General features: G+C 40.0%; 1 protein-coding gene across 6 annotated transcripts in view; it reads right to left on the reverse strand.

The window, feature by feature from the left end:
• ADCY7 (adenylate cyclase 7) overlaps window positions 1-13,732 on the reverse strand; it is a 126,972-nt gene that overhangs the window by 9,101 nt on the left and 104,139 nt on the right. For all 6 annotated transcript variants that reach the window (XM_043526569.1, XM_037877973.2, XM_037877974.2 and 3 more), the window contains 8 exons: window positions 12,895-12,975; window positions 11,712-11,784; window positions 10,121-10,218; window positions 8,511-8,595; window positions 6,303-6,440; window positions 5,280-5,342; window positions 3,996-4,058; window positions 1,419-1,591 (listed from right to left, as the gene is read on the reverse strand). In XM_043526569.1, the coding sequence (XP_043382504.1) occupies window positions 1,419-1,591; window positions 3,996-4,058; window positions 5,280-5,342; window positions 6,303-6,440; window positions 8,511-8,595; window positions 10,121-10,218; window positions 11,712-11,784; window positions 12,895-12,975 (774 nt within the window). The remainder of the gene's footprint in view (window positions 1-1,418; window positions 1,592-3,995; window positions 4,059-5,279; window positions 5,343-6,302; window positions 6,441-8,510; window positions 8,596-10,120; window positions 10,219-11,711; window positions 11,785-12,894; window positions 12,976-13,732) is intronic.

The following is a 13,732-nucleotide window of genomic DNA, read 5'->3' on the forward strand; positions in this document are numbered from 1 at the left end:
TTTGAATATTTTGGAATCTCTGGATGTTTCGAAACAGAACCCCCTTGTGTTCCAAAGTACTCTTTAACAGAAACAACACAAGTGACAGTCCCCCAATTTTAACATAGCCCCTCTGCTTATGGGTCCTGTCTACATAGCTATTCACCTGCATCTTAATGGGGCTTTTCAATCATATTGAGCTAACACATTTGAAAATCACACCCCTTTTTGCCCAGCAAGACCTAACCACAGAGGCTTAAAGTAGGAAACAGCTTCCTTGCTTGTGATGGGCAAAGAGACTAAGAGCTTGTCTACAAGAAAACTGGAATTGAAATCAATCAATCTGCTGTAGTTCACACCTTTAGATATTTCAGAGCAAGTCTGAGTGGACACGCTTATTTTGGAATAAGAGTATTCCATGTCACACTTCCCATCCACTCACAGATTCTCACTGAAATAACTGTGAATTACAACTGGTTTAGTTATTTTGGTTCCAGTTTGTGTGTTAGACCAGCCTGAAGTCTCAGCACACTCAGGCTATCTTTTGGCTTGATCCCACAGCTCAGATAACTGCCACGCTATGAAACAACTGTGAGATTGTACCCAGAAGATTTGCAAATGAGCACACCAGTGGTACACGCAATTTATGATACACGCAATTCATTTTATGGCTTTGCCCTGTTCACTTAGACTGGAGGAGTTAAATGTTTGGTTTTTAAAAGTATTTTGGAATCAGGAAAGTAATTTAACAACAGTGAACTGTTGTGCTGATAAAAGTGGTATGATTAGCGTTGCTTTGGCAGACACACGTTCTCCACAAATACTCATTCCCCATCAGCTCCGGACGAATATTGAATATTCCATGAATATAAATGTCCTACCATTTTCATGTACAATGTAGACAAAGTGCCCTAGACTTTGCCACGCCATTCTTTCCCTATGGAAAGAGGAGTACAAAGTAGCACACATCTTAGGGTTATTACATTGTGAAGTTTATTTTTAAAGACTATTTTAAAATGTGTGAAATGAGCAGCTATAGTAAGCTCACTTAAAAACCAGCTAAAGCAGATCTATTGGCTGAATAACTCAGTATTATGGAGAATACCGCAGTTTTATGGAGGAGAACAGTCTTCTTCATAGTTATAGGTTGAGGTCAGCTTCCCTTTATAGGCTCAGTTTTCAAACTCCCCTCTAAAATCCCCAAAATGAAACCAGTCTCCCAGAGATTTCACATCCCACATCTCAACTCATGCATGGTACAATTTGTATGGGAAGTCTAGTAAAATATTTTTTTTCTAAGATTATGATGTATAAAAAAATGTCCTAATGGCTTCTGGCTCAAAGTGCTGCAGTACCTCAAAATTCCAATGAAAGTGAAGGAATCTACCAACCCTTTTCCCAGAGATTTATTGTCCATTACTGGGGACTTCGGAGCATACCTTTTAGTGGTATTGGTGTAATTGGTGCAGCCTGCACTCAAGCTGTGATGGGTATTAAAGATGATGATGTACACAGTAACAGCGATGGACAGAAGGAGAACTTTGAGTTCGAAGCTCATCCGAAGGAATACAGAGCAAGCAATAAACCCTAATATGCAGCAATAAGTATAATACTGTAACAGAAGAAGTTAATGAGATGCTGAATAATTCACACTCTTAGGACAAAGTATATTTTACTGCTTGTAAGGCTAGGAATTTCATGGCTATCATAATTTAGATCAAGTAAAGAATTAAAGTAGTTGTCAGATATAATCTGTTTTTTAGAAAAATCTACTAAAACACAGAATTTAGGCTTTTACCAATTTACCCTTTGATTTATCCAACATAAAACATCATTATATAAAAACCAGGTAAGCAACACCTGGTACAAATGAAAGCGAAGCGCTTTTGACAAGAGGCTCTGTTTTCTATAACTTAGTAGTTTTAAAAATGGATTTCTAGTAATGTTTTGAAGATCAAGACTAATTTAGAGAGACAACATAGTCTAGTGACTTAAGCACAAGGCTGGGAACCAGGAACTTCAGGATACAACTACACTATAAAAAAACACCCCACAGCAGTGAGTCTCAGAGCCTGGGTCAACTGACTCTGTCTTGTGCTTTGGAGCTAAAAGTAGCATTTTAGACATTGCCATTTGGGCAGAAGCCTGGGCTCCAAAACCGAGCAAGGCGTTGGGTCTCAGAGCACAGGCTCCAGCCTGAGCAAGTACATCTCCACTGCTATTGCTAGCCCCATAGCAGGAGCCTCACAAACCTGATTCAGCTGACCCAGGTTCTGAGACTCACTGCGGTGTGGGTTTTGTGCAATGCAGATGTACTCTCAGAGTTCTAATCTGATTTTTGACAGTGACTCCCTTTGCTACCTTGGGCAAGTCACAGTCTCTCGGTGTCTCAGTTTCCTCATCTGTGAAATGAAGATACTACCTCTACTTATTTACCTACCTGCTGGGTGGCTTAATTAATGTTGTAAAGAATTTTGATGACTTGATCCAAAACCCAGTGAAGTCAATAGAAAAACTCCCATTCACTGCAGTGGGCCTTAGATCAGACTTTAGGCAAATCCTAAGTATTGTTTCACTTTCAAAATATTTACCAGTTTTACAATCACATTCTTTGTTTCTTTTGAGTATAAAAGAAAAAAATATGTACAAGGCACTGAACAAATTACTAAGAGCTTTGTACCGTAACGGTGATAACAGTGCAGGTATAACAAAGATACAGGGGCAGATCAATAGAGCTATCACAATTTACACCAACTGAGGATCTGCTCAATAGCATGTGATTACTGATTGGGCCAAACGTGTCCCCTTAAAAGACCTTGGGCCTGATTTTCGTAGATTCAGAGGCCAGAAGGGACCATTGTGATCATCTTGTCTGACCGTCTGTATAACACAGGCCACGGAACTAACTCAAAATCATTCCTAAAGCAGATCGTTTTTAGAGCAACATCCCATCTTGATTTTAAAACGGTCAGTGATAGAGAATCCACCACAATGCTTGGTAAATAGTTACAGTGGAGAATTACCCTCACTGACAAAAATTTACACCTTATTTCCAGTCTGGATTTGTCCAGCTTCAATTTCCAGCCTTTGGACTGTGTTATACCTTTCTCTCCTAGATTGAAGACCATTAGTAAATTATTTGTTCCCCGAGTAGATACTTACAGACTGTAATCAAGTCACCTTTCTTTTTGTTCAGCTAAATAGATTGAGCTCTTTGAGAACACCGCATTCCAGCAGCAGTCGCACCAGTGCCAATACAGAAGTAAAATAACCTTTCTACTCCTACTTGAGATTCCCCTGTTTATGCATCCCAGGATCACATTTTCAAAGGTGCTGAGCGCTCAAAGTTTCCATGAGGCCTTTAAGTGTGAAATTCACTATAGGTATGTCAACACTGCAGCAGGGAAAGTACTTCTCAGTGCAGGAAGACAGACACATGCCAGCTCTGCTTGAGCCAGCATGCGAAGAGTAGCAACATAGCTGGGGGTAACCTAGGCGGCAGCTTGAGCTAACTGCCCAGTATGTACCAGGGGCTCTTGATGGGTTTGTACTCTGGCAGCACCTTCCCAGCTGCAGTGTAGACACACCATATATGCAAGAGGTCAGTGCATATCCATGTACCATTTAAACCGTTTCCCAGGATGCTACCAGTATACCCAAATACACTTTGCAGTGCAATAAATGAGCCTAAATCAATATTTCAGTCATACCCACCATTTGTGTTCTTACTACTTTTCTCAAATGCCAGTTTTGCTTTTCTAAAGTCTGAAATTTCCAGAAGGAGAAGCTATAAAAGCATCTTCTTTAGATTCTACCTAATGCAGGCAAATAGTATGATCGATCATAGACAGGACAGCTGGACTTGCAGAGGTGAAGCTTTGTGCACTCAATAATTAAAAAGCTATATTCTTAAAGAGCAAGGGGAAGATACCAAGCACCTGCCAGCTGTCAATATTAAACCCAGCATTTGAGATGTGTGTGTTTTAATCTTGGAAGAAAACAGGTGTTCTACTCACCGGCAAGCTGATATTCTTAATACAGGATCCAGTAGAGTTCACAGTTGTACTTTTTTCAGTAGCCTGATTCACAGGCAAGAAAGAATGGAAAAGTTGATTAGCAGCAGAATGGGATGTGCCCCGTACGCAAACAGCACATCATTAGAGCGATGAGGGCTTGCACAAAAAGGTCATGTCAGAACTTGCAGCATATGTTTCAAAAATGGACCTAGCTCATAGCTGGGCCACCAAGTGAGAAAACTTATTCATAACCATTTTGGTGACTCTTCAATAGACTTTCATTTCTGAACATTAAGTGCCAAAAGCTGAATACAATGCCCCTGAAATCAATAAACAGACTCCGTTTGGAGGTCAATGGGAATTGGGTCAGTTCTTAAGTAAGTGCTAACTATTCTTTAAAATATTTCCCACCTTTAAAGCACATTCTTGTCTGTTTGGGCTATAAATTGAAAAAATCTACAAGACTAAACAAAAGTCCCTCGGGGGGAGGGATAGTTCAGTAGGTTGTGAGTTCGATCCTTGAGGGGGCCATTTAGGGATCTGTGGCAAAAATTTGGGATTGGTCCTGCTTCGAGCAGGGGGTTGGACTAGATGACCTCCTGAGGTCCCTTCCAACCCTGATATTCTATGATTCTATGAAAAGACTAAATTGCCCAATAGGATTCTATGTAAAGTTTAACAGATAGATAATAGTACACACTGTTGTACTGTATCAAACTGGTCCCCTAAGAACACCTGAATTTCAAAAGGTGGTGAATGCCCACAACTAACTACTTCAACTGGCATCAGGAGTGCTCTACACATCTGGTAGTTCCAGAAAGATGAACTACAAAACCGTCTCTTGTAGAACCCACATAATGCAGGGAATTACATCTGTCAGAGCGAGCAGCTAGAAATGCTTACTGACAGGATTCAGAGTAACAGCCGTGTTAGTCTGTATTCGCAAAAAGAAAAGGAGTACTTGTGGCACCTTAGAGACTAACCAATTTATTTGAGCATAAGCTTTCGTGAGCTACAGCTCACTTCATCGGATGCAACTTCATCCGATGAAGTGAGCTGTAGCTCACGAAAGCTTATGCTCAAATAAATTGGTTAGTCTCTAAGGTGCCACAAGTACTCCTTTTCTTTTTACTGACAGGAGTTAACCTTTGTGTTGTCAATCATTAAAAGCTCTATTTTCATAAAGGGAAGGGAAGTTACAGAGAACCTGCTAGCTGTCAATATTACACAGAGCATTCCAGGTCTCTGTTTTTATCTAGGAAATGGAAGTTGTGCTCTACTCACCATGAAGGTGACAACCTCATCACTTGATCCAGTTGCGTTTATGGATCTACTTTTTTCAGCAGGCTGATTCATTGCCAAGAAAGAATATAAAAGCTGATTAGTGGGCGGAGGCGGGAAAGTGGGGAGAGGTCATTTGTTACAAATAATAGCACCAGCACCCCGGGGCCCTGCTCTGATTGCCCTCTGGGCCCTACTGTACCATAAATGTTACATATCAAATACCAGTGAGGATGCCCTGTACACATGTGGCACACCGTCAAAGTGATCTGGGGTTGCAAGAAAAGGTCATGTCAAAACTTGACACACATTTTTCAAAAGTGAACCTGTTTTCAGAGCTGGGTGACCAAGCGAGAAAAGTTATTAATGAATATTTTGGTGACTTCTAAACAGATTTTTGCTTTTCAGTTTTATGGGCCAAACATCCAATACAACATGTACACTGAAGTCAATAAAAAGACTCACTTTGGATTTCAATGAGAATTGAATCAGACCCTAAATCCTGTAGTCCTTACTTAAGCTGAACTCCCACAATGGGAGTAAACATTCCTGAATAGGACCATAAATATACCATAATGGCTTTGTTTTAAAACAGGGTCCGATTCATACTTTCCTTGATTTCCCCCCTCAGTGACCTTAGCTAGTAAAATGAAGAAGTGCTGTATTGCCCATACTTCATAAAACCACTACCCACTCATGCCAAATAATTTAGTGTTATAAAAAAGCTGCAGTTCTCTTATAGCAATAGTAATTATAACCAGCGGATACTATAAACTGACAGCCTGAAACAAAGAGAATGTGATATAATGTATGGATTTCTGGTTCTACAGATTGTTTGGGCGTCTTCCTCAGCATTCTGCTTTGCTCAACATACATCAGTTCAATGTTAAAAGCAAGTAGTGAAGAGTTAAACATCAGAAAACAGGGCCAAGAACATGGTAGATAGGAGAGGAGTGGGGTGGTCAAGTCTGCAAAGGTTAAAAAAGGAAAGAAATGCATAGAATAAAGAAAAATGCAAGTACTTACCAAATTAAAAATGGCTATCATCAGCAACGCACCTATAGTGATGACTGCTAAAGGGAGTCTCACTAGAGGCATTGTTTCTACCTTATCCGAAATAGCACAAAGGTGGCGCATAGAAGGCCATTGTTCTGAGCAGCATTTCTGTAAAGGAAACAAGTTTGTCTTAACAAGATGCATTACATGTAGGCTTTAGTGTGCCAAGAGTCATAATTCTAGATACAAGAAAAAACATTTTGTCCATTGCACACACAAAAGTCTCAATACAGTATTAAACAATCACCGGAGCACAACAAGAAAATATTATCTCTGTTTTAAACAGAGAAGTGTTGTTCTCTAATGGTTAGAGCAAGAGACAGAGAGCCAAGACACTAAGGTTGTATTCCCAGCTCTAGAACTGACTCACTGAAAGACACTGGACAAAAAAATCACCACCGTGCCTCAGTTTCCCCATTAGTAAAATGGAGATAAATACTTTCTTATTCCACTTGGGATGTTTTCTGTGACTCAGTTAATTTATGTTTTCAAAACAGCCTGATGTCACCTAATGAAACATGCTAGAGAAATTATTATTAAAATGTTTACACTAAAATTTGCTAATTTTTCTTTTACACTTAAAACTAACAACTTAAAGGAGACCAAATAAAATAAACCAATCATACGCCAAACACACCCCAAACCGGCACTTCCTATTATGGGAAACAATTCTCTTTGCTAACACATACAGCTATGCAGAATGCAAACATGCCAATGGAGCAAAAGCTTCTTATTCTGGGATACTGAATCCAAACTGTCCTTTTGTAGTACCCGGATGCCAAAATCAAGCCTAATGCAATGTTGGTTATGGATTTCTTCCTTTTTCTTCCCTCCTGTGGCTCAGCAGAATATATAATACAACATGTGCAATTCAAGAAGGGTCTGCTACTTAATCCTGTAACAAAATTACCATTCATATATCAGGGTGCAGTGAATGCAGTATTTTGGCCTAAGGGTTTGTCTACACTGAAATTAGACACTCGTGGCTGGCCTGTGCTAGCTGACTGGGGCTCGCAGGGCTCAGCTAAGTGGCTGATTAACTGTGATGCAGACGTTCAGGCTCAGGCAGCAGTCCAAGCTCTGGGACTCTCCCACCTCGCAGGGTCCTAGATCCCAGACTCCAGCCCGAGCTCAAAGGTCTTTACACTGTAATTAAACAGCCCTATAGCCCAAGCCCTGCAAACCTGAGTCAGCTGGGACTGGCCAGCCACAGGTTTTAGTTGCAGTGTAGACATACCCTAACTGGCTTAGGCCCTGGCTACCTAAGAGACCCATCTCTTTCCACATCTTTTTTCATGGTAGCTGAGATCTGCCATGCTGGGAGTGGCTGATGGTAGGAAATTCTCAACAAAGCTTTAAAATTCACTTCCCTCCTTGGTCCACCACAGCCAAGTTTAGTGACCTTATGGACACACAGTAACGCTCCCCTGTTCTCCCAGGCATTTCCAAATCAGAGGGCTGATTTGGGGGTGGGTGATGGGGAGGCTGGACTGGAGGATGTTGTCTCTTTTTGTACATCATAGGACTTGCACTCTCTTTTTGTGCAGCCAGTTTTAATTTTATTAAAAACACTGTTTGCATACATTTGGTAATGTACCTGTGCACCACAGCACAGTCAATTCAAATACTAGTCATTTTACTTTCTAGAATTCTTGGTTTACTTAGGTCCAACTTTAAGAGCGTTACCCTTCAGCCAGCTATGGAATCACCACCATTACAACATGCATGAATTTGCATTTTTCTTATTTGCTTATGAATTCTTATAGTCAATCAAGTCCTAAAATCAATATGCACTCAAAACTCCCTTTCACTTGAATGTCAGTTTCAGCAGAGAAAACTACAGGATCCATACCCAGGATTACCACTACATAGGGTAAAAACCCCAGAAAATATGACTGCAAGAACAGAAAGGACTTTTAAAAAATCCAGTTAAAAGTGTGTTTACAGCTGTATAACAGCATGTAAGAATTATGATCAGAATTTTCAAATGCGGGTGCTGGACATTCAGTCCCTAAATCTATATTTTAGGCACCTAATATGAATGTCCTCACTGTGGGAAGTGCTGAGTATCTGTAACACTTACGAAAGTTCAGCACTTCTGAAAAACAGGTCATTTATATTTAGATGCCAAACTTTAGCCATCCACTTTTGAAAATGTTGGCCTATGTTTTTACTTACCAGGCATTTATCAGCAAAACACACACACAAAATAAGCACAATTATGACTGCTACAACTCCAAATGAAAGTCCTAGTTTTGTGGTTCTAAAACAGAGAGAGGAGAATAAAGTTAAACGGAAGTGTTATGCATATTGTCATAGTCAAATTGCAACTAACCAAGCAACACTCACTAATGCAGTTTCCCATAACTAAAATAAATATCACTGCTGTTCTTTTGGCACTACATGATCATGAGAAAGGGCCTTCCGTGGACGTTTATTGCCCTCTCTTGGCAAAGATTCACTTTCAAGTGTTCCACTCTCTCATTCAAATCATGTGCTATTACCCCATGGATAAACCACACCACCATCATTAGTGTCACAGCAGAGAAAAACAGATACGGCAGAAAATTTAAAATACAAGGGAAAGTCAGGTGTCTCCAAGCTGTGACAAAGAGCCATTTAACAAACCTTCTCTGGCCTTAGAATCAGATTAAGCAACTATTTTATAATGGTATCCATGATCGGATAGGAATACTAGAGCTAATATTACTAACCTAATTCATAATCCTGACATTATCATTACAAGAGATATTTGTGGTGAGAGTTTCCTTAGTGCTCCACAGCCAATTACATGTGTCTTGCCCTTCTCCCCCATCATCCAGACTCTCACCAAATCTGGTCTTCCTCCTCCAAGCATCTCTGAAGGTGTCTCCATCCTGACTGCTTAAATCTTTGTCAAAATTTGGGCCATCTCTACGATCTACTGCGTCTTCTCTAGCCTCCGCAAATCTTATCACCAGTCTACACAAGATGCCACTGCTACAACTAATTTCTTCTAATGAATACAACAATAAGAACGTCTAGTAGTTTCCCAATGTGAATGTACAGTAGTTCCCGAAGATTACACTGTATCATTGAGCTAGTCACTTACATAATCGAACGCCTTCATTGATTTTCTCTTTTCTTCCACATCAGATTCAGGCTTCAAACCCTCCTAAACTGCCTAACCCTACTCTCCTTTGTTCGTCTTCAGTCATTAAGATGATGATCAGAAAAACAATCTAAAATGCACTTCCTTACTTAATAGATCTTCTCCCTCTGTATACTGAGCACAGCTAAAACACACTGCTAAGGAAACACTGTCCACTTAGGTTAATGCAGCTGTCCTGGCTCAGGTGCAAAACTACCTATGAATGCACCATGCTAACAAAGAGCATGTCACAATTAAGAATGAATATGTATTTGTGTATGTAATTTATTAGGCCAGGTGTACACTAAAAAGTTAGGTCAACCCAGCCACATCATGCAGGGATATGAGAAATCCACATCCTGAGAGACGTACGTAAACCTATCAAACCCGCGGCATAGACAGCTCCAGGTTTATGGAAGAATTCTTTCATTGACCTAGCTCGGGGAGGCAGATTAACTACAGTAACCCTAGAACCCCTCCCGTCACAGTAGTGCATGTCTACACTGAAGCACTACTATAGCAGTTTAAGTGTAGACAGCCTTAGCTTCAGCCCTTCAGGATGATCTGTAAGAGCTAAAGGTGTTGCTCACATGCAAGCAATGTTTTATCCAGAGAATCCATTTAAAATGTAAAGAAATGCAAAACACCACACACTTACTTTGGCATGACAAACATCTGTATCACAAATATACAGAGCAACACAATACTGGCACAGACAAAGTAAGTCCTCAGTCTGGGGATGGGGATGGTGCGATACTGAAACAAAGATTGTAATCATTTAATACGGATAATTCTAGAGTTAGTTTTTGTAATCTACTACTTGTATTTTTTAATTCTACCACAAAAGTATCTTTGCACCATACTATTAAGCCAAGAATGTGAAGAGAAACCAATCAACCAGATAAAATGTACAGTTAGGCATCACTGAAGAAAAAGACCCCAGTCCAAAAGAATCAGTTTCTAACCAGCTGGGGACACCTAACGAGGTGCAGTAACTGCATAACAGATCCGTACACAACATGTAAGTCAGCACAGCTTCCAAACTAACACTTACTATAAGAGTTGATTATATGACTATTTATATTATCATAGTGATTGGGGGCCCCGTCCTATGTGAGTAGATTAATACACACACAGTGAAATCTGTTTTGAACTACCACACGAGATACCAGAAGAAAAACTTTTAGGAGAAGTTCATTTAACTGAACGCTACCCAAAACTGAACTGAAACCTTGAGGACACTGACAGCAGCCTCAAACTGAGAAGGCTCTTGATGCAAGTTTTACTATATATACACATATGCCTCATGAATGTGTCCATATGCCTGAATCACTCTGGGTTTAACCAGGGCTCTCCTCGGACTGGAGTGGTTCAGTGAAGGCTCTTCTTTTTCGGGGGTATAGGGATGGGTTGTGGGTCCTCCTGAGTTTGGGAAAGGGCGAGGACTAGAATGGTAAAATACCGTATACATGAGGGCATTTGAAATTTAATCCTGCCTCCATTTAAGCTATGACTCAGGATGTTTTAAGGATCAAGGATAATGTTACCATTCATATAGGGTATATACGGTACCTACCAAATATCATACTGATGCATAAAGAAATGATCATGGAAAGCAGAGTCCTATTTGCTACAATGTATGTAAAGACACTTTTTAAATACCTCATTGCTTTTTTATAATGAAGATGTTCAGACTAATGCTGGACGCACTGCCAAAACATCCATTGACTTTAAAGGGCCAAGGTTTAACCCTAGATTATTTACTGATTCCTTTAGTCCATATTAACAACATTACCAAGAAGGAGGGAATAAGCCAAGTGAACCAAGAGATCTCCATTACATCACGTCACCTAAGATGTATTTGGGGCTGCAGTCACCTCAGGAATCCCAATATAGGAACGAACATACTTTCAGTTTCAATTGTCCTTTCATGTTTCTATGAAGGTACGTCTACACTGCAGCTCCCAGTCCCCGCAGATAGACACGCGTGTGATAAAAATAGCCATGTGGACAGGGCAGCCCAGACTAGCTACCCAAGTTCAGACCCAGAGCTTGGGCTTGGACATGAGTAGCTAGCCCAAGCCAGCACCTGTGCCCCAACGTCCACACTGCTATTTTTAGCACACTCAAGCAGAGCTAGTGCATGTCTGTCTGCCCAGACTGGGAAGCATGCTCCCAGCTCCCATGTAGACATAGTCCTTTAACTGTAACTTAGGATAACAAAAAAGATTACTTAATCTCTTACTAACCTCTTTTTCCAATCCAGATTCTACAAAAAACAGTGAGAATCCGCAGAAGTCATCTGAGTTACTACACCCTGGTCTGCATTAAAATAGAAATAGGTTTTACAAAATGTATGCAATAAACTAACATAACAGAATGCAAAAATCATATGTTTCAGGTTGGATTCCATTGTTCACATAGCTAATGACTTGTTTAGCATGGCATAATGTTTTTCTGAACAGCTGGCAAAGCACTCTTAAGAGCCTTTACATTTCGACTATTAGTGGTTTTGCACTAGTGGTTTTGCACCAGTTTAGTTATCTCATGGTTGCATCTCATGGGTTTGCACCAGTTTAGTTATCCCTTTGGTATCAGTACAAAAGGAATCCAGTCTGAAACCTTCTTGGCTGGGTACACTGTCATAAATACGACAGGGTAAAGAGAGGTGTTACAGATGGATTAGAGATACTCGGTCACCCATGCCTTCACCCTGCAAATACCTGCCATTTATTGGGGATGGTTTGAGTACAAGTATATCAGCCTTGCCATAACGCAGTAGAAGGGATGGATGGCTCCCTCCCAGTTGAAATGATTCTATGTTTGTGTAGCTCATAGGGATTTCTATGCTAGAATTCATTTTAAAAGATATAAAATGCAGCCCTCATATGCTTTTTACAGATATATTATGCCAACTGCTGGGCCTGCTATTAGCACTGATACTCCATGTACCCTCAGTGAACCAGCCATGGCAGTCATATCTGCAGTGCTCCCAGCAGTTACCCATGTGCTCCTGACCTCTGCCTACATGTGTGCCCCAGCTGCCTCACCCCTCTGACCTTCCCACATTTCCTGTGACCTGTATTCAGCCCACTATTGTGTAATGTGCTGGGACAGTTAAAATGTAGCATTCAACATCTGTATTGGACATTATCTGTTTTCAGTTACAATTTCTTGTTTTCTCACAAATGAACATTTTTCTGTAACCTGGCTGAGAATTTCACGATGGAACTATATTATTAAGCTGTACTTTAATGCAAAAGAATTCCCACTGTACTCAAGTTAAAAACAAGCAAACGGCACACAAGCAAACAAAAAATATTTTGAAAGGTGACGTTTACATGTAGCTTTAAAATTGAGAATGCAGGTTCTCTCTGGAGAAAAGGAGAGCTGCTTTTAAAACCTAGAAAAACAAGTTTAAAAAGTACATACTTAGTCGAACTGAGACCCTCAATGGTCGACATCATTTCATCATAAATATCTTCTTCCATCCTTCCCTTCTGGGACGTATTTCTAAATAGAGAGAGAGAGAGAGACAGAAGATATTAAGCATCAAATCAATTTCTGGCTTATGAATGTGATGTATCTTTACTCAGACTTCCAAAACATGCTACAGAATATATGCACAGTGTAGCTGTCACATACTGCAATGGTTATTCATCATTGTCACTTAATTACAAATATCCTCAAAAATATATCAGAACAACAACATGATCTCCAAAATAAACCCAAGAAACTATTAAAACAAATATAAATAATTCCAATACTTTATTACACACTGAAGCCAAACTCAGGGCTTATCAAAGCAAAAATACAACTACCATATGTCAATTTTCTGAAAATTTTCAAACAAAACTTTTTAAAAACTACTGGGAACATTCTCAATTACTGCGAATACGAAAATCAAAAAGGAATGGCACACAAAAGTATAAATTTTTCTAAAGTTACCCTCCCTCCTTACACAAGCAGCATCTCACTTACTTTCCTGTAAAAAGAAGGATATGGAGTCAGTGAGGAAATATGGGCATCCAGTGTTAGAGAGCTTATTCCTTCACTCTCCCACTTCCCTGGTCCTTCTCGCATGAACAGAGAGCAACAATACCCGAAGTCCGAAGGTGCAAACAATTCGATGTTTATTGGGGTGAACTTCCAGCAAGCTTAAATACAAGTTCCTTTTCCTTATTTTCGAATCCCAACTTACTTCCTGTTTGCCCCTAATTTATATAGTAATATTCTTAGCTATACCTTAACCAATCATTCTACTGAAATT

This window comes from Chelonia mydas, chromosome 12 (assembly GCF_015237465.2).
Source record: "Chelonia mydas isolate rCheMyd1 chromosome 12, rCheMyd1.pri.v2, whole genome shotgun sequence".
NCBI classification, from domain to species: Eukaryota; Metazoa; Chordata; order Testudines; family Cheloniidae; genus Chelonia; species Chelonia mydas.